This window comes from Phalacrocorax carbo, chromosome 12, assembly GCF_963921805.1.
Source record: "Phalacrocorax carbo chromosome 12, bPhaCar2.1, whole genome shotgun sequence".
Lineage (NCBI taxonomy): Eukaryota > Metazoa > Chordata > Aves > Suliformes > Phalacrocoracidae > Phalacrocorax > Phalacrocorax carbo.
The window spans coordinates 14,299,485-14,323,368 of record NC_087524.1 but is presented as its reverse complement, the minus strand read 5'-3'; the positions used below and the strand labels follow the sequence as shown (position 1 = coordinate 14,323,368).

The window sequence follows — 23,884 nt, the reverse complement described above, 5'->3', positions numbered from 1 at the left end:
CTGACATAGATTTTCTCTGTGACCTTGAACAACATACTTCGCTCCTAAGGGCATTTAGGCACCTGAAAATACCAATAGGGGATTTGAAAACACCTGTTGTTTGGTAAAATATATTAATCTGTTTGGGCATCTCTAGAAAATCCCAACGTGCTTGTTTGTATCTCTTAAAGCTGAAATACCTTTAAAAAATTACCTTAGTGGGTCTTTTTCCACTATCTGAGTTAGAAGCCTAGGCTGTCTGTGGGAAAATGTAGGAGGTAGGATTCTGCTTCCCAGTTGACTAATTCAGAAGCCTCAGGTAGATGCCTGAAATAAAACAATGTCAATCACTGCTCCTTAATGGACTTCTAAAGTAGTCAGGAAATGGCTCAGTCAAACAGCTCAAGAGCTTGCTGCTGCTCAAAAGGATCATCTCTTTTCCCTCTAATGGTTCCCCCTCACCCCTTCCTGGCTGTGCAGTCCTGCACTTGCCCTTTGTCAGCTCCAGTGTTTATCTGAGCCTTTGGTTTCTTTCTGTTCTTCTGCATCCTTACCTGGCAGGAAGATAACCCAGTGCAAGAAAGTGAGCAATTATTTGCTAATTAATGAGCTGAAGTAGTTCCTTGCGGGACAGACCCGTGGTGATGGCGCTGCCGTGAGAGGAGCAGGAGCAGATGGGTTGGAGTAAGAGAAGAGGGAGCGGAGCGCACAGGAGGGCATGGGACCACACCACCGCTTGCAGAAGCAGCAGTGAACTCTTGGATTGGCTTGCCCCTCCTACCTGACTCAACATCTCTTACTAAGTACTGAGGTCTTCGTCTGTAAAATAGTGATAATGCTGTCTCACATTTCTGTACTTCCCTCTTCCACCTTCTTCAGCTGCCTTCCACATTCTCTAGATATTGGCAGGATCTGAGACAGCAACTGCAGAGGCTGATTCAGCTGCACACATGCAGATTGCCTGACTGGTACTTGTGGCTAGTGAAGACATGCCCTCCAGAACTGCTAACTGTTGAGTCCCCGCTGCAGCTTTTCTCCTTCATTTTAATTTCTCTTATTCTAATATTTGTGCTAATTTCTACAAACTTGTAGGGATGTAGAACTCCTTCTGAATTATAACTTTAATCAACCTAAATTTAAATTCTCCATATGCAAATCTGAAAATTCTTGGAGGGCACTTGATGGACAGGTGGGAAAATAAAACTCTATCAGCCTCAATTCCTCTGGAAACCCAGCTAAAAAGCTCTTTTTAGTAAATGAGCGCTGTATGTGATACATTTTAGCATTCTCTGACCAGCATGTCTTTTGAACTTCACTGCCTTAGAGACATGACACGGTAACAGCAATAAATTCTTTGTGTTCTATAGAAACCCAAGTTACAAATGTCTTTCCCTTGCCACTTCCTAGCAGTATAAAGAAAGGAAGTTCTTCATTAAAAAGCTAATTTCTGCATGTTCCTGAACCTTCTTTTTAAAGCCATCTATTAAGTATCACACAGGGGAACCCTTGGTAGTGCTGGTTACAAACTCAGTGAAGGAAGCGCGTAGGAAATGACTCCCTTAAAAATACAAGATGCTGTCATAGTACATTGACTGAGGAAAACCTTTGCTTTTTTGGACAAGAAGGAAAACTTGAGTTGTTTGCAAGTGGAATATTCTACTCATTTCAGAAAAGAAGACAGGGAAAGGAACTGTTTTTCAAGTGGATGTCAGACTACCAACTAGGGATGATGCTGTAGGAGTTGGGAAAGAGAAGAAGAACCGGAGATTAATTTCATTCCTGCTGCAGGATTCAGAAACATTTGCAATAGGCAAGAAAACAGAATGACATAATGAGTACGGTTGAACAAAAATGTGGGGTACACTAGGGTAGTCCATGGCAAGTAGAGCTGGATGTGGCTAAAAGTCACTGCTACGCGTGAGCACGAACACAAATTCAGATGAACGGATGTGCTGATTCATTTTTTGTGCATGTATCGCCCGACGGGGAGGCACGTGTTTGCTGTCCATTCTGCTGCCGCTTCCATGCTCTTTCACAGACATGCTCCCTACCCTGCTGGCGTGGTGGGCAAGGTGAGCGGTACAAAAGCACTGCTGGAGGGCTGGTCTGGGAGAGCAGATACACTGGCCAGGTTGCACTTTCCAGCGGCAGTGGGAACATCTGTCACGTCTGTTACTAGCACCCATTTCTGCTCTGTGGACACACTGTGATGCCATCTTTGCCACCTCTCTTAGATATGAAGATTTTGGTAATTGCTTTTTTTTGATGGAGAAAGCGTATAGGCTTCTCACTAGTATGAGGATATATTGTGTACACTCGAGCAGAATGGAGGAGTGTGATTGAGTCTCCCCGGTCATTTAGTTTGCATGCTGGCTCCTCACTGAACAGCACAGATTGCGCTCTGTGTGCCTTACTTCATAGTTGCCCATTCAAAATTGATAAGAGTCTGCTCTGGTGTTTTAATTTCACTATTCTGATGTGGTCTTCTAACCTGTTATTCTCGACAAACCAGGTGGTTGTTTTGCTTAACTCTTGCCAGCATCTAATAAACTGGTGGCACAGGGCTTTTTCTTTTTAGTGTGGCTTGGGAGTATTTGGCTCTATTGGACTGGAGGCCAGGTTGCCGTGGGAGGGCTGTCCCCTTGATACCGATCTTGTTCTTCCGTGCTTTCAGTCGGTCGCTTGCAGCTTTTATTCGGGTGCCAGGAGGAGGCCGAGTACTCTTTTCTGTATGTTAATGCCAAGATTGCTTTGCAGACATTGCGATCCTTGTTACGTCTGTACACAATTTACGTACACAGATGCAGGTGTATGGTTGCTACGCTCTGTTGCTGTTCGCTGGGCGAATTTCAAGCTGAGCCGCAGACTTCAGTGTCAGGTCGCCCCTGAGCTGGATTGCGGCGGTGCGCGTGATTTTAGAAGACGAGCCGCCTGCGCAGCACTTCCAGGAGCGGGGGGGTCTCTCCTGGAGCGGGGCTCTTCCCCGCCCTGCTTTGGCAGCCCGTGCGGCTCTCCGGTGCGGGCAGCGCACCGGTGACAGCGACATTACCCTGCAGCCCCCCCCCGCCCCGCCTCATCCCGCCCCCGCGCCCGGCCCCGCCTCACGGCGGCCCCCCCGCCCCGCCCCGCCCCGGCAGGCCGGTGCGCGGCGGCACACACGCCCCCCCCCGCGCCCCCCCCCCCGGACACGCACACGCACCGCAGGGAGGCACCCGCCGCCCTCCCGGACCCGCCCGGCCCAGCGCCCGCTGCACCCCGCATCATCGCATCGCCCGCCGCTCCCCGCATCGCCCCCGCACCGGCACCGGCACCGGGCGGGGCGGGCCCTGCGCCGCCGCCGCCCCGAGCCATGTCTGCCAGAGGTGGGTCTCGCCGCGCCGCGCCGGGGTCCGCGTCCCCGCGGGGTGCCCGACCTTGCGCGGGCGGTTTGGCAGCAGGGGGAGGCGAGGAGGTTCCCCCCCCCCCCCGCCGGACACCCCCCGGCCGTCGCCTGCCCGGTGCCGGTTTGCAGCTCGGCCGGTTTGCAGGGGCCCCGGGGCGGGCTGCCGCAGGGCTCAGCGCCGCAGAGCATCCCCCGGGGCGGCGGCTCGGTGCCGTGCGGACGGTGGCGGGTGTGCAGAGAAGGGAATATGGTGGCCAGGGTGGGTTTAGGGTCAGCGCTGGGGGGTTGTTACCGCCGAGGAAGCACTCACCGCCCGGTACCGGTGCAGCGCCGGGGAGGCACCGGGCTTGTTCGTCATCCCTAAAGCGGTGCTGCTGTTGGGGTGTGGTGGTAAATCCGCCCTCAGATCATACCTCTGGGGGGCATTTTTGCATCCAGCTTGAAATTCACGTTTCGAAGTTCCGACTTCAAATTTGCGTTTGTTTTAATAACGGCCTAAACTCGAATAGCCTTTGTCCTTCCTTGCGTTTGTGCGGAGGCTCTGGCGGCGTGTTTGGTAATTCTGGGCTGGAGATGAGCAGATCAGCCCTCAGTGACTGCCGATCCCGTCTTGTCCCAAACTTCTGCCTCCGATTTGAGAAACTGCTGCAGGTGTGGCCCAAAACCTGGTGCTTTAGTTGCTTTTATTATAGTAAGTACCAGTTAAAGAACCGGAGGCATAAAGTTAAGCATTTTCTGAACGTTGTCATAACAAAGCAGAAGTACTTGTAAGCATCTCCCGAAGAGAGAAAATTATCTGCACAATGATGACAAGGAAGACGGCTCCCTGGTTATCTCTGAATTGAAAAAATACTTAGTCAAAATTACGGATTGCAACTTAACAACTCCCTGAATGTAGGGGAATGCCATATTTGTTTGTCCCTTTATTTCTGTGTGTCTTCATGTATTAAATAGTGCTCAGCATCCACCAGTTTTTTCATTTTCTTGGATTCCTGTTGACGTCCAGATGAGCTTCATGCACGTGGAAGGCATGGTGTGACTGCTGAAAGGTTGTCAGTGTTTTGTGGTTAGGACCATATTCCTAAAGCATCACACCCATTTTAGATATAAATAATAAATGGTGGTGGAGCAGCATAATTCTTTATGGCACAGTAGAATTCTTCATTTAGGAAGCAATGGACTCTATCGGTCTCCAAAGAATCAATTTCTGGAAGAATGCTCCGTATATTAGCATCAGTGCTGTGCTAAGGCTGCATTAGTACTTGTGGGGAGAATCCAGCAAAGCTTTATACCGTGGATTAAATTTGTTGTCTTCAAAGGGATGCCTGGATCTGGGGAAGCAACAGAAATCCTTTGCAGTTTCATCTCTGCAGATGACTCCCCAAAACTGAACAGTAAAGAATGGAAAGCCAGGGAGTGTTTCCACTGGCCATATTCCCTTTTCCTCCCCCCACCATCCCTCTTTCCTATTCATCTGCGCAACACATGATGTTCGATGCCTGCTTGATTCTGCTGGAGAGCTGCCTGAAGAGGAAGGGTGGATTCTTTCTCAGCCTCTCCCATGCCATCTAGGTTTTTTGGAGTAATTAATTGGAGAGAGAGAATCCATAGGATTTTAGGGAGGTAGTGAATAAGATTCATAAAAGAGATTGAGATATTAATTTCTGTCAATATCTGCTTTCCAATTTTAACAAATGGGCTTAGTTGGAAAATAAGTGTGTCTGCGCAAGTAAACAGTTACTCAGTACTGACCAAACTCTATTCATGTGTTAAGCAGTATAGACCATTGTTATTATTACCCATTTTAAGCACTACTGCTGTTAAAATCTTACAGAGAAACCTACTTTTACACACTTATGTGGTATGATGGGTCTGAATGAGGTTGTTCATGAGAATGTAGCTCAAAAAAGAAGTAAGTCTTTAAGAAGTTAGGGCTTTGTTCAAACGTCAGATAGGGACCCATTGCTTCCTGAAGGCAGATTACCTCGTGCATATGCAGTCTCATTAAAGCCACTGTATCATTAGGGTCTCCACGCTCAGCACATATTGATTGTTAATATTTTATGTTGTGTTAGCTGTCCGAAAGGTGATCGTTATTATTGTGAATGCATCAGATGCTTGGAGCTGTCTGCAGGTTGATTACATACCAAGCATAACACGAACAGCAAAGGAGTTAAATGTTCACCTCTGCCATTTTATTACTGAACTGCAGGAGATATTCAAGGGATAGTAAAAAACATCACGCTATTATCAGTGTGCAATCTGTGCAGCTCTCTGTTCACCTCTTTTGCTCCAGGAGGCAGCATGGTCTAGTGAACTGACTGCAACAGATGACACGAGAAACTCCCGAAATCCAGCGGTACTTCTGTACTTTTGGACCGTTCCTTTTAACTCTTCTGCTCTAGTTTCCTGTAGTTATTTAACCAAAAGTGCCGATGTAGTCAATCACATTATGGCAGATTGTAAGTCAGTACAAAAAGTATAACTAATAACACAAATTCCTGTAATTTTGCCTTAAATGGAACTCCAGGTGAAGACTTCATGCTTCTCTACTTGTACAACGGAAATAATGGTAACTAACTTTTTCAGTGGGATTGCTGTGAGGACTCACAGCTCACCTGTGCTTTAAGATTAATTTTCCGAAGTTTTCCTTTATTTTCCTCCACCCTTCACAGACTAGGTTGTTGCAGTCCTTGACACCCGTCCCTCACCTCTCGCTGTTACGAAAGTGTAAGGTCTCTAACAGTCTTCGGCCGCTTGCCACATAGTACGGCTCTAGCAGCTGTTTTGACCAAATGCCAGATGAAGCAGCACAGACGTGTATTCCCAGAAGCTTGAACAAATAATAATTTTGGAAATCTGGTGACTGAACTGGAAGCTGAAGAGAACTTTGAAAATCCCTTTTCACTTCCCTGTCAAGTTGGAGTCCTTCCTGGGGGACTGTCGCGACCTGTTCTGTAGCCCGTTGGCATCAGTGGAGAGCTGCTGCTGTTATCAGTCGGGCTTTGCAGTTCTGCAGTTTGCAAAAGGCTTCATATTCTACTTTTGGCTGTTGTTAAGTAGTTGCTATCAGGACTCTTACATGACTAAATTGGGGTGTCGGAGTAAGCCTCGCAGATTGTTGCTTACCTAAGGGCTTGTTTGCAAGGAGCTGTAAATTCTCTGGATGAAAGACATTTTTCTAAAGCCAAGTGTAACTGTGACCTACTTGCGCATGTTATCTCAAACTGCTTAAAAACTGTCAAAACTACTTGTTATCGTGAAGGTCTAAGTTAATGGAAGAATGGCTATTTTTAACTTTTATAATCTTCAGTTATGCTAGAGCAAACAGGCACAAATGGTAGTGTTTGGTACAGTCAATTACGGAGATCTTGGCTGAATTTTTTTTTCTAAATGTTGAAAAAATTAGCACAAGCTATATTTCATCCAGTAGGCAACTTCTTCAGGAAAATGAAGGCACATAAAACAGGAGGTTGATCAATAGTGGTGTCTTTTCAGCCTTTTTGTGCCATAACAAGAATCACTGAATTTTGGCAAAAGTCTGTGTTAAAGATATATTTTAGCTGTCTAGTATTAACAGGTTGTACTGTGCCACTCTGATGCTGCAAGTGTGGGTGTTGTAGAGAAGGTAATTACATTTTTTAGCCTACTCAGTAGTCAAAGTAGTAGGGTTGTTTAGCTTAAGAATTTATTTTATACTACAGTCCTTGTCGTTTCCTATTTGATTTTCTAACCAATGTAGATCAAATACTTACCATTTCAGACAAATAAATCACTGTAAGGCTGGTGTGAGGGAGGTTTTGTCCTCATTTACCAGGTGACAGAATAACTGATTTTTTTCTTTTCCTGAATCTTAGAGTCAGGTCAGAACAGGGGAATTTCTGTCTTCTGGGCCTGTTCTCAGGCTCCTAGTTTGTTATTACACAAGTTGATAACAGATTCCTAACAGAGGGTGATAAACTTCAGCTCATTATGTTTTGCTCTGGTAACAAGTCTATCTTCATCCACACAGTGCGCTTCACTTGATTGATCTGTCTTAAGGTTCTGAACTTTTGTGTGAGGAAATAACAGATTTTTGAATGAGAAATTTACATCCTACATTGCGAGCTCCTACACATTCCATCAATAACCTTTATTTTTTTTCCTCCAAATCTTCTCATCCTCCTCAGATAGCTGTAGACATGGCTGCTGTTGCTGGCAGCGATGGTTTTGACTGAGGTCCATGCTGACTGGTTTAAAAAATAGCTGCTGGGAGCTTCTGGTCAACATTTTGTTACAGTCTGTGATTTTCACGGCAATATGGCTCATATCTAAAGGAAGCAGCCACTTAAGAGATGGCAATATTGTATGCCATATCCTTTCTGAAATCTACTGCTGTGTTTTTCTACTTGTTGTCAGAGATATTTCTTTCAGGCGTGTAATAACGTCCCCAATTTTTGGTGTGACTAGTATGCGGCTGTTGCTGAATGCTCTCAGGCTGGGCAGCCTGGAGAGTGGGGCAGTGGGAGATGGCTGGATGTTTCCTTAATTTTAGAAGTAGAAGATTTTGGCATGGTTAGAGTAGTTAATTACTGTAGCTTCAGGTGCCTCCAGTCCTAGTGATTTCACCGTTTTCCCTGGTGTAACGCTCCGTAGCCTGAAGGAGCACGTTCTTGGCAGGATTCGGTGCTCTGCAGCATTACCTGAGTCAGAGCTGTGTGTGCGGTCATGCCGACACAGCTATTTCCCACTTTGAATACCTATGCAGTGCTGAATTTGGAACTGGCTCTGAAGGTTTTTTCTCCCCAGCTTTTGTCCTGTATTTCTTCTGTACTGATTTCACACTGTTGTTTAATCCTATCTGTACTTTCTGTTTATTTCTTCCAAATAAATGTAAACACAGGTTGTTTTTTTCTCTAGTTACTCGTTTTAGGGCTTGAACCTCAATTTAGTGGCGTAAGTAGCTCAGGATCAGCACCTGGATTGTCACTGCAAGCTGTGCTTACTTGTCTGTACATGAGAATCAGTAGCTGCAGCTGAATCTTTGTGCTTGGTAGACCTTTTGTTTTGATGGGGAAGAATATTTTACTGAGGTATCTGACTTAAACAGTAGAATCTCTTTTAAGCTGCCTCTTTTTAAGTTTTGCCTGTCAGTCCTATCTTTTTTTCCCCTCGACAAAGCTTAGTCTGTGTTTAACTTTTGTGATTAATGAAAATTATTCCTGAATGCATGGAAAATATTGCATAGACTAATGGCAACAACAAGAGGAAACTGGGACAATGAGCTAGAATCTATTTTAGATGCATGGCTTTGAAAGGAATTGCACAGAAGGAAAATAAGCATCAGCTTATGGATGGAAAAGCCAGCAAAATTGCTTTTAGTGAAGAACAGCAGAACCTCATGTGTTTTGCAGTGTCTGAAAACAGTCTTTTGGGGATTTCTTTCTTTTTTTTTCTTTTAATAGGTTTGAATTGAATTTTTTGAATTATTTTTAACCTGATCTGTTAGTAATTGAAAATGAAAAGCACACACGGTTAGTTCGTGTGACTGGTGTCACGTTTCTGAGTTTCGCAGTGTAAAGGCAGAAACACAGAGTGGAAAGCAGACTTTGGCCTTTATGTTCTAAGACCAGCAAGTAGCCTCTGATTTTTTTTGTCACATACTGTTTAGGCTACGATGTCTTTATAAGTAGCTGTGTTCTTCATTAAAAAAGGAAGGGTAAATTCCTGGACATTATACAGTAAGAGCAGAGAAAAATCTGCAGGATGTGTTTTTTTTTTAAATGCTCAGCCCTTATTGTGGCACGTTTTCAGAAAAATCTTCATTTTTGGAAGCTCAAACCCAAATAAGTGTCCCAATCCTGTAAACATTCTTGAGCATTACATTTGATATGTTTACTAGCCCCGTATGTCATGTAGGGAAAGCCTTAATTTGTAAACAAGATTGGATCATATGGGCTTCAGCAAGGTACACCTGTGATGGAGGAGTCTTATGCTCTCCTTTTCCCATTTGTTAGACAGAATTAGCGCTTTGGTGAGTCACTTTGTTTCATGTAAACCAAGAAGGATGGCCACATCCATAATGCAGTGCCTGCTGTTTATGTGCACACATTGGAGTTAGACTTAAACTCAGTGTGGTGCTGATTATGTAGAGCTTTAGCAAGAGCTGCATATAAGCTACCTGTCTGGGTACCTGCCCAATTTCTTGTGTGGAATTTGCAGCCTGTGTTGACTTCTGTGCTGTTGTGAACACTTTATTGTGGCCAGTCTCAACAAACACAGTTGTGGTGATGACTATGGTGCAATTACATACCCCTGGAGTTAGTTGTCTGTGGCTAGAAAAGATTGCATGCACTTCATGTTTGTTGAAAACCATTAATCTGTTCATCTGAGCTCTACGTTTTGAAGTGGAAGGAGGATCTGTTGTCATCACTGTAGAAAAAAACTGATGTGTAAAAGTGAAGACAATGTGCTCAGAGGTGAGGCAAAAGGTTTGTTCTTTTTCCCATGGTATATTTGCAGTTTCAGCTTAGAGGGTGGTGCAAGAAAACCTGTCCAAGCCAGCCAGCAAATGTTGAGGTTCTGGCTCCCTAAAGCCTTTAGACCTGTGTCAAGCTGTTTTTGGAGCATGAGAAGTGCAGTGCATGGTTGTTTATCGATGAAGCCAACAATGTCTTTTTCTCTTTCATGCTCATAGACTTTTTTTCTTGGTAACTCATTGGCATGGCGCTCAGCAGTGATTCTGCTGGAGATAGGTCAGAGAAGGGAATGGTCTTATCACAGTGGACTTTTCAAGGACAGCATGGTAAGACCACTTCCTTACTAATACAGATGTTTATTCTGTTTCCAGAATGGCAAAACAGTCATGTCTTGTCATAGAGGTGGATGCATTTTAATCCAAAGAGTGAAGCTGAAACAGTTTCCATAACATTTTTTTAGTACTTAGCATTCCCTTTGCTATGCCTGGAACCGCAACGTAATCCTTTCTAATGTGCTCTCATTTTAACTACTGTTTCCTCTAATGTAAGTCTTGTGTGAATAAGGACTGGGGGATTTCACTCAATGAATGGATTCTGCTTTAATTACTGTTATTATAAACCTGATCTTGTTTCTATCGTATCAGGCTTGTATGAGGCATCTTTGATCAACAGAAGTCAGCAAAACTGCTGTTCAAATTACAGTTTCCTTTTAACTAGTGATGAAAGCTTTCAGTTTATTTTTGGCATTAGAAAGTCTGGGAGACAACCAGGTTAGATAAGAACTGAAACTTAGTTAATGATAAAGGAACATAGCTAAGAGACTATAATACAGCCCTTAAAAAGATGTTCCAGCTCTAACACTCTGTGACCCTACACATACAGAAGATGCAAAACAGTGTATGCCAAAGTACTGGCTTTATCTGATGTCCTGTGTTGCCACTGCTGTTAATCTACATCTGCGGAAGAGCTGGCTTCGGTAAATACTGTGTAAGGTGAATGAAATTCATAGAATTAGGGTGTAATAGAAGAGATGGATTTAGGACTTGCTGCTTCACTGAAGACAATAGTAAATATCGTGTTCAGTGAAACAGGAATATAGGTGAGGCTATGGTCAATAGGCAACATGGAAATCAATGGTTTTCTCAGAATGAAAACCAAAAGAAAAAAAATTATCGAATGAAAACACACCTGACTGATGCACAAATCTAAGCATCTTTAAAATTAAGTTTAATTTCAGAGGAATTGTGCCAAGTATTACCCAAGAAGTAATATCTTATGCCTATTAATCAAAGTCGACATCATGTAAGCGTACTAATTTTCTCTGCTGAGGACTTTATTCCTGTTGGAAGGGTGTGTACGTGCGTGAACAGGCCGTGCCGAGGTGTGTGTGAATGTCTCTGTTCCACAGAAGGAAATATGCAGATGTCTTGAATGGTTTATAATGAGTGGAGCCGTTAGACCTATTACCCCTCACTGAAATTGTGCCCAGGTTTATTTTTTTAATCTTACTTTTACCTGTTCTTATAAATATCTTCTGCATATAAATGTAGATACACAAGACAGGATTTGAATGTTTCTATGGCCTTCTGCTGCTCTTAGTAAACAGTTAAATGATAATGAGGCAATCCACTAAAAACCTGTGGCAGATGTAAATAAGAACAAAACTTATTGCAAGAAGACAATATTGTTATATAATAATGTGGTTATCCAAAATTGTTTATTCTACTTTATGAGCTGGAGATAATCCCAAAATCATCCAAGCCAGGCTTTGATCTAAGGAAGAATAATAAAACTTTGATCATTGTTGAATTGGCAGCTGCAATAAAAAAACCCAATGTCACAGTTCTCTCTTAGTAACACTAGCTAAATCCAAAATAACTGATAAAAGAATTTGATGATTGCATCTTAGGGATGCTTTCTGATTTGACCTGAAGTAATCTCTGTCCAAAAATGTCTATAAATATTTTTTCTCTTTTCTGTTGCCAGATGTTTTGGTATTTGAGATGAATGACAAAAATGTTTTGTGTACTTAGATGCGCAATGCACATTTGGAGTCCAGTGTTTCAGAGAAAGAGGCTCTGGTTCGCACATAACATGATTAATTTACAACAAAATTCTGATGCCATTATCTTGCTTTCTGTCTTTCTGAAAATGTTATTTAAAGTTTAAAAATTTCAAATGGCTAATGTCTATGACTGTATTTTAGTTACCACAGTGATACCATACATGCTTGCAACTTAGTAAATATTTTCCTACACATTTGTGTCAGAAACACCACTTGTGATGTTCTTCCTTTAGAGCTGCAGCCGGACAGTAGCAAATTTTTCTAGCTTTAATATTATAAAACTTAAAGGAAAATGTAACAAAAAAAAAAAAAGAGCCAGCCAACTTTTTTTAATTGTAAACTAGGATTTTTGAAAAATCCAGAATTGTATGGGTCAACAAAGCTCAAAATAGACTCAAATGGCAGTTGATTTAGGGATCTTTAATGTACTTTGTATACTAGATATAACATGGCCTGAGTCCCGGGGTAATGCAGGGGTTTTTCATATCTGTGTAGCAGGGATGTTGAGAGGTTCATGTGATGTTTGGTATAGTGTTTCAAGAGTGAAATGCCATGAAAGGGCTACGTCTTGCTCTTCCTTCGGCGAGGCTGGCATGGCACTGTGCATTCGGCTTGCTCTGTACAGTTTGTGGTGGTGCAGAAGTTCATCAGGGCAAGATTCAACCTTTCCCTTCTTTTGCTGCGAGTTTTCCTGCTGTCTGGCTCCCTGCTTGATGCAGATAATCTGCAGATCTGAAGTTTTCTTTAATAACGCTGGTCTTGTGTTTTGGGCAGTAAATCCTACTGAGTTAAATATGTTCAAGGTCTTGGTTTGGGAGATTTTGTGACTTTTTGCAGTAGCAATTTCCCCCTCTTTCTGTTGTCCTCTGGTGACAGCTTTTGTGGGTCCCAGGAGTTCTCATTTGTCCTTTCTGCAAGGCACACAGGCCAAGCAGACCAGTACTATAAGATGCACTTTATTCTCTGTCCATTTTTGCCACTCTGTATTTATCAAAAGCAGAAAGACTGTGTGCCTGAAGGGGATTAAGAATCCTACAATCCTGCATTTTTATGATTCTCGGGAGGTATTTTTAGTAAAGGTTGTGGCGCTGCTGCCCAAGGGAACGGCTGAGAGGGGCTAGGTCAGGAGGCAGCCAGCTGAAACTAATGAGTGTTACGGCTAGAATTGCAGGGAAGGAGTAACCCCAGCAAAGATCCCTTTGGTGGTTGTGTGTGCGCGTATCAATGTGTATGTGTACACATAAACAGATTTGGAGCTTATGTATAGAAAATTACTAAAGAAACTATAATCACCTGCACTCCCTGCAGCCATTTGAAAGAGCAGAGGAGATTAATTCATGCTGTCTTCCACACAATTCCTATTCCTAAAATATTATCAGAGTTACATGGAAAGTTTTTTATATGATACTGAGTTTCCATAGCTGAACCCTCCCTCCAAATGTACAGGTCCAGCAAGATCTGTATGTTGCAAATACAGATTATGACTCAGTTTTCTAAGGAAGCAAAGTCGAGAGTAAGCCTTGTTTTGCCCTTGTTAAATTTGCTTCTCACACTTTCCTCTGGAGACTGAGAAGTCCCGAGAGCAGTAGGTGAAGCAGACGGTGAGTAAGAGCAGTAGAGGGTGGAAGAGGAACAGAAGGGCACCTGAGAATGGTGAGCAAAGGAGACACATTTAAAGCAGGGTAAGGTGAGAGAGTGTGTATGGAAATCCTTCTTCAAGCTGGTACAGAGGCAGAACTGGCCCTGAATCTAAAACAGATTAAGAGAGATGGGAGTAGAGAATATCCGGAGAGTTACGGAAAGGAGTCATAAGTGTTCTGATGTAAAAAAGCTTTTTGTTTTTATTTCTTTGGGTTTCGGCCACCCCAAGTAGCCTAACAGTCAGTCAGGGGGAGTGTGGGCTGCAGTAACTGTCCTTACAATTGCTGCAAATATTTTTGTGATTTTCTGAAGGGAGCGGGGGGAAGGACTGGTTTGTAATTGCCTGAGGAAAAACTCTTCGCTGCCCTAAACCTCTGAACGCTTCACAGACTGATCTAAGAGCTGGTGCCCTGCCAGATCCTATTTTTAAGCAATTAGGTTTCTCTCCCAACTTCATGAAGTTACGCTTCTCTAGCAATATCACACAAGTGTAGGGCCTGGAAAGGGAGGTGGGAGCACGTGGGTAAGCGTATGACTTTTGAGGGGAAAAATATAACACTAAGTTTGGTGCCATGTCTCCCTTTTGCATAGCAAAGAGCTAATCTTCAGTGAGACTGAACAGCCCTGGTGTGTTTCCATCCTGCTGAATTACACAGTCAGTAGAATCTGCTGTTTTCCTTGAATACATAGTTAATTCCTTTCTACTAATGCTTTCTTTGCACTGCAAGTTGATGTTTCAGATGGAATTATGAAGAGATTTCCTAGGGCAATTAGGAAACCCCATCAGCTGGGGCATGCAAAGAAACTAGAAGGCATAACGTCAACAGAAGTCCTGTGTTAACTCACTGGGAATGGATTAATTATGAGATCAGCTACAATGTCCTTTTGATTTCTGACATGTCTAAAGAGCCCCACAGATGCAGCCAGAACTGATCGAAAGCGTTTTCATGAATGTAACAAGTAGTTTTTCTGTTTGCAAAATACACTTCATGTCAATTAAATTGGGAAGACAGAAAGAATAACGAAGAGAAACTGAAGTCCACAGGAATCACTGCTGCTGCCTAAACACTAGTAATGCTATTAACAGTTCCAAACTTGACAGTTTTAGTCAGAATATATCTTCCTTCATGCTGGCAGGAAAGCTCAGTTTACTTAGTGTGTTCTCATTTTCTGATTTCCAGCAATAAATGTTATATCAGAAGTGTGGCCAGTGGACAACATAATTTAGAGTGTCTGAGATTTCCCCAAGTTCTAGGACGAAAAAATGATGTTTTGTGACCAATACGGGAGAGCGTTGCTCCATTTAAAATGCATGGTAGTGTGCCTGCTTAGAATTTCTTTCAAGTGTGGAGTTCTTAGTAAAGCATTCAGTGATGTTTCCTCCCCAGCCTGTATTCCAGGAGCAATACTCATCAGGGACTGAAATAGTTCTTGACTACTACTAAGTTTCATTTTCTGCCCCACCCTCCTTAATTTCTTTAATGCAGAATAACCCAGTAGGAAATCTTTAAATAATTTTTTCATTCTGTCTAACATTATTTACCACTCATATTTACGGGTTCTGTAAGCATGCTACTCTTAATATTAGGTTGTCGTGGGACTGCAAATGTTTATCATCTAATTCGTTTTCCACTAGCACCTGGAAGTTAAAAGCCTTTGTAAAATTATTATTCTCCTGTTTTATATGCCTTGAAAATGTCAGGCAGTACTGTTGGTTACACTTGAGCATAGTATTCTGCAGTATCAGAGGGTGAGACAGACACAGAAAAAAATAATCAGCATGCCTTTTATTTCTGATCTATTTCTTTCCTGAACAACTGTTTAGAAATTGCAGTGCTTATTTTATGGGCAAAAAATATCTGACAAAAAGTCTTTTTTGGTAGCGGAGCTCTTTGAAGACAACCTATACTCTTGTGTTGTGTAAATGTAGAGTAACTGTGGAGGCCAGCGGAATAGTTCCAGATTTGTGCTAGTCAGAGAGACAAATTGTTCAGATTTTTGGTCACGATATGAAGTAGAGGAAGACATTGAGCAGAGGAGTAGTTGTAGAGGCAGTTCATCCTGCCTAGAGCCAGGAAGAGGCAGACGGCTTTTTCAAGTCCCTTTCACCATTAACATATTGTAACTTACAGGGTCCATGCTGTGGGACATACGGGTTTATTCATCCGTGTTCAGTCTGAACCCCTGTTTTGGAGGCTTTTTTTAATAACAATTTTTTTTTTTGCATGTTCATTAGTATATGAAAGCAGCACAGAGAGCCTCAACATTATATTGTTATTTAGAAATTTAGTTGATAATGAAGATGGTTATACTTTGGCATGTATAAAAGAATATTAATTATATAGGGTGATGTGTATGCTACATGAAGCTGAATAAACATACTTTCAAATGGGAAGTATGAAAGTAGGCATTGTGGTCTTTTGGGGGATTGTCCATCCTGGCAGCTACAAGAGTCTAGGTAAAATCTATATTTCAGCCACCATCTGCTTTATCTGATCTAGGACATGCAAGATAACATGCTATCCTAGAAGGAAGGTGTGAAAATTACTTTCAGCTGTTTTCTAGAGTGATATGACTGATGTCAGATGTAGGTTAGTGCAGGGTTGTTGTATAAAACTGGAGATTGATCCTACTCTTACTGAGTTCCAGTTCTGTATATTAATCAAAATATTGCAGTCCCTCCCTCTCTCCCATCTTCCGTCCAGGCTAGACCCTGTACTGAACTGAGTAGCTCTGTTGAATTCTCTTGCCATCCTGGCAACCACGTTGGAAAACTGTTGGAAACACGAGGAACTCTACAAACTGTATGTGCATGTATGTAGATGTTTTTATTCAGTTATTCATGATCAGCTAGTGCTGATCATGATTTCTGGGTTAGCTGAACCACAGGCAAGTATCCTTTTTTTTTTGCCTAGTGCATAGTTTGCTTTCTAGTCATGCCTTATCTTCTCTAAAGAAAGTGCAGTATCTGAATATAGTTGTTATTTAGTTTTAATACCTCTCTGGAATAGCTCATGTACCAGTAGGGACATGAAGGTCTTACCCCTAATCTTAGAGCATGGTGGCTTTCTGTCTTGGAGGACATAAACGCTGTAAGCAGGATGGAGAGAGCTGAGCTGTTGTTCAGTAGCTAGAGGCAGAGATTTATTGCATCTTTTAATGACCTTTGCATCTTTTCATTATCTTTTACAAGGTAAATACCTTGTAAAAGTGAGCTACAAAAGGAAAGGCAGTGTGTTGCGTTATGTTTTCTGATGCTGAATTAATGCTTTCTCTTTGATTTCTTCTTTTTTTTTTGTTTGGTTTCTTTTTTCTTATTTTTAAGCAGAGATTTGGCAATTGCTGTTTTTCAATTTATCTGACGTTTGGCCATCTGGAGCTGAGCAGAGCTTTAGTCACACGTTAGCTGTGTTAAATGGAGCAATGTAGGATCTAGGGGCCAGATTCAACTCTAAAGTAAGCACAGTGGAATTAGCAAAGTTAGGTGAAGATTGGACTGGGTCTTTCAGGTGGCTGTTTGCTATGCAGGTTACTGAGAAATTTCATCTTGTTTTCTCAGCTCTGAGGGAGCTTGATGTGAAGGTGCCTGGGATGCTTGGGGTAAATTGCTGGACAAGTAAATGGAAACCGGTCAAATTATTTCCAATAATTTGTTTCTGTCCAGGTTAAAACAAATAATAAGTACCTTCCTCTTGGACTTTGGTTTCTCTGCTGAAGACAGCTGCTCACAAACAACTGTGTTGGTCCATTTTACAAAGCTTTGAGGGTTAATGATCATAATGCACAACACGGTAGAGGAACTTGATTAAATCAATGCTCCCTCATTTGATGATCAAGCTCTTTAATAATTGAGACGATTGCCCATAGTGGGTTTCCGCCTTTCCTGATGTCCAGAAGAGCAGTTCTATACTTGACACAAATGCTGCTATTCTTGTGCAGATGAGCTGAGGGCTGAGTCTAGCCACTGCCATCTGATGGGGTCAGGAGCTGCAGAACAACTTCTGTTGCAAAAGCTGATCTGCAAAATCACCTCACCTGCATTGACAAGGTTTTCAGATTTGGTATAGGAGAAACAGTTAAGAAGTGCAAATTATGGGAAATGAAGTATCACATAGCCCACATACAGAATCACTTAGTGAGAAAATATGTTTACACTTGTGGTAGTGTTAGTGAAGTTCATTGTAAAGTATCTGGTTAGCAGCCATTTCCTGAGACTTCTGTGCACCGTCGTAAATTTTATTGCTGGAAGTCAGACTGGATGATGGTAGATTCCTTAATATCAGTGAATTGTGGAATGAAAATAACTTGAGACAGCAGCCATGGAACACATTTTGAGTGTGACCTCTCACCACCATAGCCATCAGCTGGCACCTATGTGTTGGTCCTTTCCTTTGGCTGCAAAGTGTCGCACCAGTCGGGTGAACAGAACTGCCTGTTGAGAACACGGGACAAATGAGGTGGCTCAGGGCCTTTGCTGGCAGCATTTGCTCATGGTCCAAACTCAGACTGGAGTTTGCAGTGTGAAGTGGCCTGCATCACTATATTTTTGGGATTTTGTTTCAGAAGCGTTTATGACTTAGTTCTGTCCACTTCATAAGTGAGCCTGAATTTGTGGTTTACTGAGCAAGTATGTAATTTAAAATAGTTGGGTCTTTATAGCAAGTCGTTGTTATTGTGTTTAACAAGATTTGGAGCACTGCAATTAGGAAGTTTTGTGTCTGTGGGTGCTACCACTGACGTCATTGAGAGCTGGCCCTAGTTCTGTGATGCTCCACTGCTAAATACAGGCTAACTCAGCTTTTCCTCAATGCTGCAGCTTCTCTCCTACTGTGTGATTCAACACACCAGGTCTCAATGCTTAGCATGATCTATGATGGCAGGTGCAGGTCATGATATAGGAGATGATATATAAGATGAGGCTGTTACATCTAAGGGGGTTAGAAAGCACAGATGATAGCAGAGTCTAGCAGTGCTATGTTGTTCCTTCTTTGTCATCTAGTCCAGCATGCTAAGCATGTCTCCTATTACCTAAGCCAGAGTGGTGCTGTCTCATTTGTGCAAGAAGAACGTTAATGGTATTTTGAATAAGCTTAAGTGGGATTTAAGTGTCATGCAGATGTGGGCTAATCCTTTGCAAGGGGTTGTAGTCAGCTTTTTATGCAAAACAGTTAGCCTTTTTGCTCAAATGTAGATAGGTACAAAACCCAACAGTCTTGAATTACAAATACAAGTTCTTTTAAGTCCACTTGGTAGCCTATGGAGTGTCACAGTATCTCTAACACACTGTCCTGAAAAGATATAATAGACACTTACCACAGCATTTCATGAGGCAAATCTATTTCTAGTTAGGTGCCATGTGATTATAGGGAAAAAGAGAGAATTTTTTTTTCTTTGGACAGAGTAAGTTAAAAGACAAAATCAAGTTTTCCAGCTTTACTGCTTCAAAAGAAAATACCATTAGGACAATCTCTGTAAATGTATTTTTGCTTTTACCTACCCAGTCATAAATTGATATACCAGATGATCAACTTGGCGGGGAAAAAAAAAAAAAGAGGGTAACTTACAACCAGGGACTTGTACCGAGGCTACATTAGGGAGCAAAATAGAGCAGGTTTAAAGCTGTGTTTGGATGACCTTCAAATCCCATCTGTGGATTTCTTTTTAGCTTCAAGTTTCAAATGTCAGCTGCAAGTAGATCATTGCACCAGAAACACTTAGGCAATAAAAGATCAAGGATGTCCTCTCTTTGCGTTTGTTTCAGAGGAGAGAGAACGGTGTTGCCTCATTAGGAACTGCTGTCTGTGGGTAGGCTGATGTTTCTGGGAGGAATTGGGAAATTTTGCACACTGGGTTGATGCATTAGTCAAGGGTGAAAATGGGAATATCTCCACTAGGTAAAACAAAAACATTAAAGATCCACTCTGTTCACATATTATAACATACACTTTCAGTCTGGTGTCTGGGTTTTATGCCATGACGCGTGAATATTCGTGGCTAAGAACTGTAAAGATTTAGAGAGCGTGGATGCTGGGGGAAGAAAGCCAAAACAATACTAGGTATATAGTGAAGCATATTTAGCCAGCATTATGATCCCTTGCCTCCTTGAACTACAGAATTTACCAACAAATCCAAAAGGCAGGCTGAGGGGAGAAATGTCCCCCCATCTCCCTTTTAGGCGTGGATTTCCCTCTGGAGTGGGGATAAGAGGAGGTATATGCAACGCACTGCCATTTTAGAAGCAAAACCTTAGGTCAGAGGTTTCTGTCAGCTGGGAAGATCCTTGAGTCCAGTAAAAACAAACTGAGCCTTAGCTGCCTCCAAGAGGTGTTTGGCAGAACTGAAGGGCTGCTCAGAGAACTAAGAAGCTGTTCTGAACGCTGAGGAGCTTCAGGAGCTTTAATTGTTACCACAATGATGTAATTCAAGGCTGATTCCCACTGGAGCTTCCTCTGTGTTAATTACGGTCCTGAGGATGGTAACTTAGCAAATGCAGCATTGCTGTGGCATCAGTTAATTAATCATCCAGGCTGCATTGGAGAGAAGATATATTTCTTTACTCTCATTATATACAGCTGTAGAGAAGTGGAAAGGTTTTGATGATGGGAAGTCCCTTTTCAGCTGTGTTACAGCACAAGGGCTGCAGGATCCTAATACTAGTGTGCAGTTCTCATATATTCATGTTTTCAAAGGCCCGGTGGTGCTTCTTCCCAAAAAAGAAATATGAAACACATCAAACTACAAAAGCAGGTAATCTCTGATCCTCAGTACAGCTATAAGAGAAAGCTTTATGAATGAAATTAATCCAGCTTTATTAACTTCTTTAAAATAACTTTCACAGGTGAAGGAGACAGATCATATTAGGAATAAATTGAAGATACCCAGAGTGGTTTTCGTAGGCAAATGTAGAGAGATTATTTCTGGGATGGCTTTGGGAATAGTTTGCATGCTCTGGTGGTGTTGGTTTCACTGTAGGGTTGTTAGTCTTTCCTTGGTGCCGCTTGCTGACCTGCTGCTTTAAACAGCACAGACATCTGAAGAATACAGCTCACAGGATTCCCTAGCAAAGCCTCAGCTGTAAGAATGTCATCTTTGAAGTGACCTCTGCCAGTTTGCCTCTGCAATGGTCTGACCGTTTATCTGGTCCTGTTGATCATAAGGAATATTTATGGAATTTGTTTTCTGAAGTGTAAGCTGTAGCATCTGAATGTTATTTCAGCTAAAATTTGAAGCTAATGAGATGACATGTATTTACATTGCTGAACTGGGTCACTCTTTTTCTTTGTGAAATTTGATTCTGAACGTGCTTGGGAGCAGAAGTAACACTTTTCTAACACCATTATTTGGTTGTTTAGGCAGATAAAAGCCTCAAGCTGCTTTGTGTAACGTGCTTTTTCTCTAAGGCAAAAATAACTTCCAGAAATGTCAATAGAGGTGAGAAATTATTATTTTGGAGCTGGTAAATGAAACGAACTGCTCTGAAGACATGTTCTTTGTATGTGGTGACAGGAAACAGTGATAAATATGATGACATATTCATAGTGATAAAGATATCCTACAATCTGTAATTATGTTCTTCCTATTTTGTTAATGAACTTATTTCCATGGCATTTTTGTGGGGAGAGGACGGCTGTGTGTTCTTGGTAGGGCATTGCAGATTTTGGGTCTTGTCCAGTGATTTTTCAGGACAGGCTTGTGGCTAAAACAGTGATCTACATTGCCTGTCCTTGGGAGCACCCCTGAGTCCAGAGTGACCTTCCTGGTACTACCTGGGAAAACCTCTTGCTGTGTACTGGGCTTGGAGTGTTCCCCAAGGTGTATTTAATCATGCTACAGATGAGCTGCCTTTGTGGTGATAAATTAAATTAAAAAATGACCTGGCATCCTGCCTTGTAGGGTGCTGATGTATCTGCTAGAAGGGCCCTGGTATCAGCTGTTGCAAAACCGGTAAGATTTGTAGGAGACCTGTATTAAGTTCAGGCTTCCAAAAAGATATTAGGGAGAGCTGGTGCTGCATTTTGGGAGCCCCTTGTAATCCAGAGTTAACTCAGGAATGACCCATTTGCAGCTGCATTTTCACATGTGACTTTCCTTTGAAACTCTAAGTGTAGTTTCAGTGTTTTAAGATGGACATGATCAAGGTCGAGATATTAAAAAAAATAAAAAAATGTCCAAACCATTGTCTCTTCTTCGACGCTAATCTGATCTACAAAGGCAGTGATTTTCTCAGTATTATCTTTTCTGTTTGTTTGTTTGCATCCAGTTTAGGTCACATGGAGCAAAATTGTACTTGATGACTGAAGTAAACCTGCCTGCTCTTGGCTGCACTTGTAAGGTCATAGGGATTTTGAGGGAGATATGTGAGAGCACTTGCCCAGGAGATGAAGATGCTGAAGAGGCACACAGTGTGCAAATGCTGCACAGGCTGCTCCCGTTGGAATGGTCAGGCCACCGCAAGAGCTGATGGCTGGGTGTGTTCCCTGGCGGCCCTTTGCCCAAGGAACCATCAGTCATGGCCAAAAGTGTGCTGCCAATCGTGTCTTTATTCCTACAGTTGTTGGGGTGTTTTTGTTTTTTTTCTTTCAATTTTTTTCCACTTGCTGTAGCTTAGTAGTGAGGACTGACCATAAAAAGCTTTTCTTTTTACTCCTTGTTTTAATCTTTTATTGTGGGCTACTGTATGGTGTGTTGTGATTCCTGCATTGAAGTCTGAAAATGTCAGTTGCTGAATGGAGAAATAGTTTTAGTCATGAGATTAAAATTTACTGGATTTTTTTAAAGGTCTGGATTTTTATTATCAAAAATATACTTACCATTAAAAGCTTGCCTTGTGCATTTAAGAATTCAGTACAGAAAACAGAGGGAATAATAGCATTTTGCTAGTGTCACAGGGTTTCATTTTTAAGGAAGAACAAACTTTTTTTGAAATGTGATTTAAGCTCATTTAAATCTCTTAAGGCCACTTTCCCCGCATTTTTTAAAGCTGTAGAGATTCCTTTAACACTGATTGCGTTGAGTTGACCTAAGGCAAGCATTTAGTTTGTGGACTACTTTTTTAATTTGAGGAAACTGACACTAATACATTGACACATGACTAAGGTGGCATTTACCATGTCTGGTCTGAATGGTTGCTGAGGAGTAAAAAGTGTCATTCATCCTGAAATATATGACAAGGGTAATAAATTAACATTCGTAGGTACTTCTTAATGTTACTTGGAGACCAAGCATCGATGATTTAGTGTGGAGGAGGTGCTTATCTTTTCGGCAACTACTGATAGATAAGGTGAATCATGCTCTAAAAAATGCTTTATATTATTAGGTTTACACTGGGAAGCCCAGCAAGGCTGGGGTGAATGATGGGCGTTGTGCCAGATACCATTTACATACTGTGAAAGGTCAGTGCCTGAGGACTTGCTAACCTAAATAGACAGCAGAAAGAGAGAAACAGTTTGTAGCCTTTATTTCTTATTTATTAATAACACAAAGAATGTAAATCTTTTTTTAAGAGTTTGGACTCCGATAAGTTGTTGTAAAGGAGCTGGACTGGCAGGCAAATTGCTGAGAGTTCATCAGAGAAGTACAAATAAACACAATTCATCAAATGGATTAACCATGACATATATTATAGGTACACATAGGCTGTTGAAAAATGAGTGACAGACCCTGAATCAAGTTAATAAAAATCACTTTGTATGGCAGAGTAGTGGATTCTTTGTTGGGGATAAAGGGAGAGGTGCCATTTTCCAGGGAGCACTTTTAATCAGAGGTATGTGCGGGTGTTCTGCTGCTTTAGGAGGGTTGAGAGAAAGACTTTACTATCTGTCTGGCACATTTTTAACTTTGGCCATTACAGCCTGATGCATAGAGAATCCATGTATAAACAGCATTTTAAAACAATTTATTTCCTTTATTCAGACCAGAAAACTGAAATAAAGCTACACCTTGCGTAATTTTAGCTCTAATGTACCTACAGAACTTAAGCAAAGCAGAAAGAATCACAAGATTTAGCACATCAGTCTTAAATATATTTTCCACAAAAACTGAAAACTGAAACTGGTACATGGAGACCATTTGCCATCCTCAGATGGTGGCCACAAATTTAGGTCACTTCTGAGTGTAAGTGTTGAGACTGTCAAGTTCTTAAATGTGGCTTGGCTGCCGGCAGGACGAGCAGAGGAAGGTGCTTCTGAGCTCACTGCCTGGCGCACCGGCCTCCCTCCTCCTCTGGCAGAACCCCTGATGGGCACGGGGGAGAACTTACACCGGGATTCATCACCGACCTCAGAGCCCTCACACGGATTTCCCTGGCCATGGGCTCTGACAGCTGCCGACAGGGCCCACCGCCCAAAGCGCAGGCTTCAG

The 23,884-nt window shown here is 42.1% G+C and overlaps 1 protein-coding gene across 3 annotated transcripts in view; it reads left to right on the top strand.

Moving 5' to 3' along the window:
- Positions 1-23,884, top strand: part of ABLIM1 (actin binding LIM protein 1) — a 225,415-nt gene that overhangs the window by 10,783 nt on the left and 190,748 nt on the right. Inside the window, exon 1 of one of the 3 annotated variants that reach the window (XM_064464222.1) lies at positions 3,188-3,341. The exons of the other annotated variants lie outside the window; for them this stretch is intronic. Coding sequence (XP_064320292.1) covers positions 3,329-3,341 — 13 coding nt within the window. The 5' untranslated portion in view covers positions 3,188-3,328. Of the gene's footprint in view, positions 1-3,187; positions 3,342-23,884 lie in introns of those variants that run through there. 3 annotated transcript variants of the gene reach the window in all.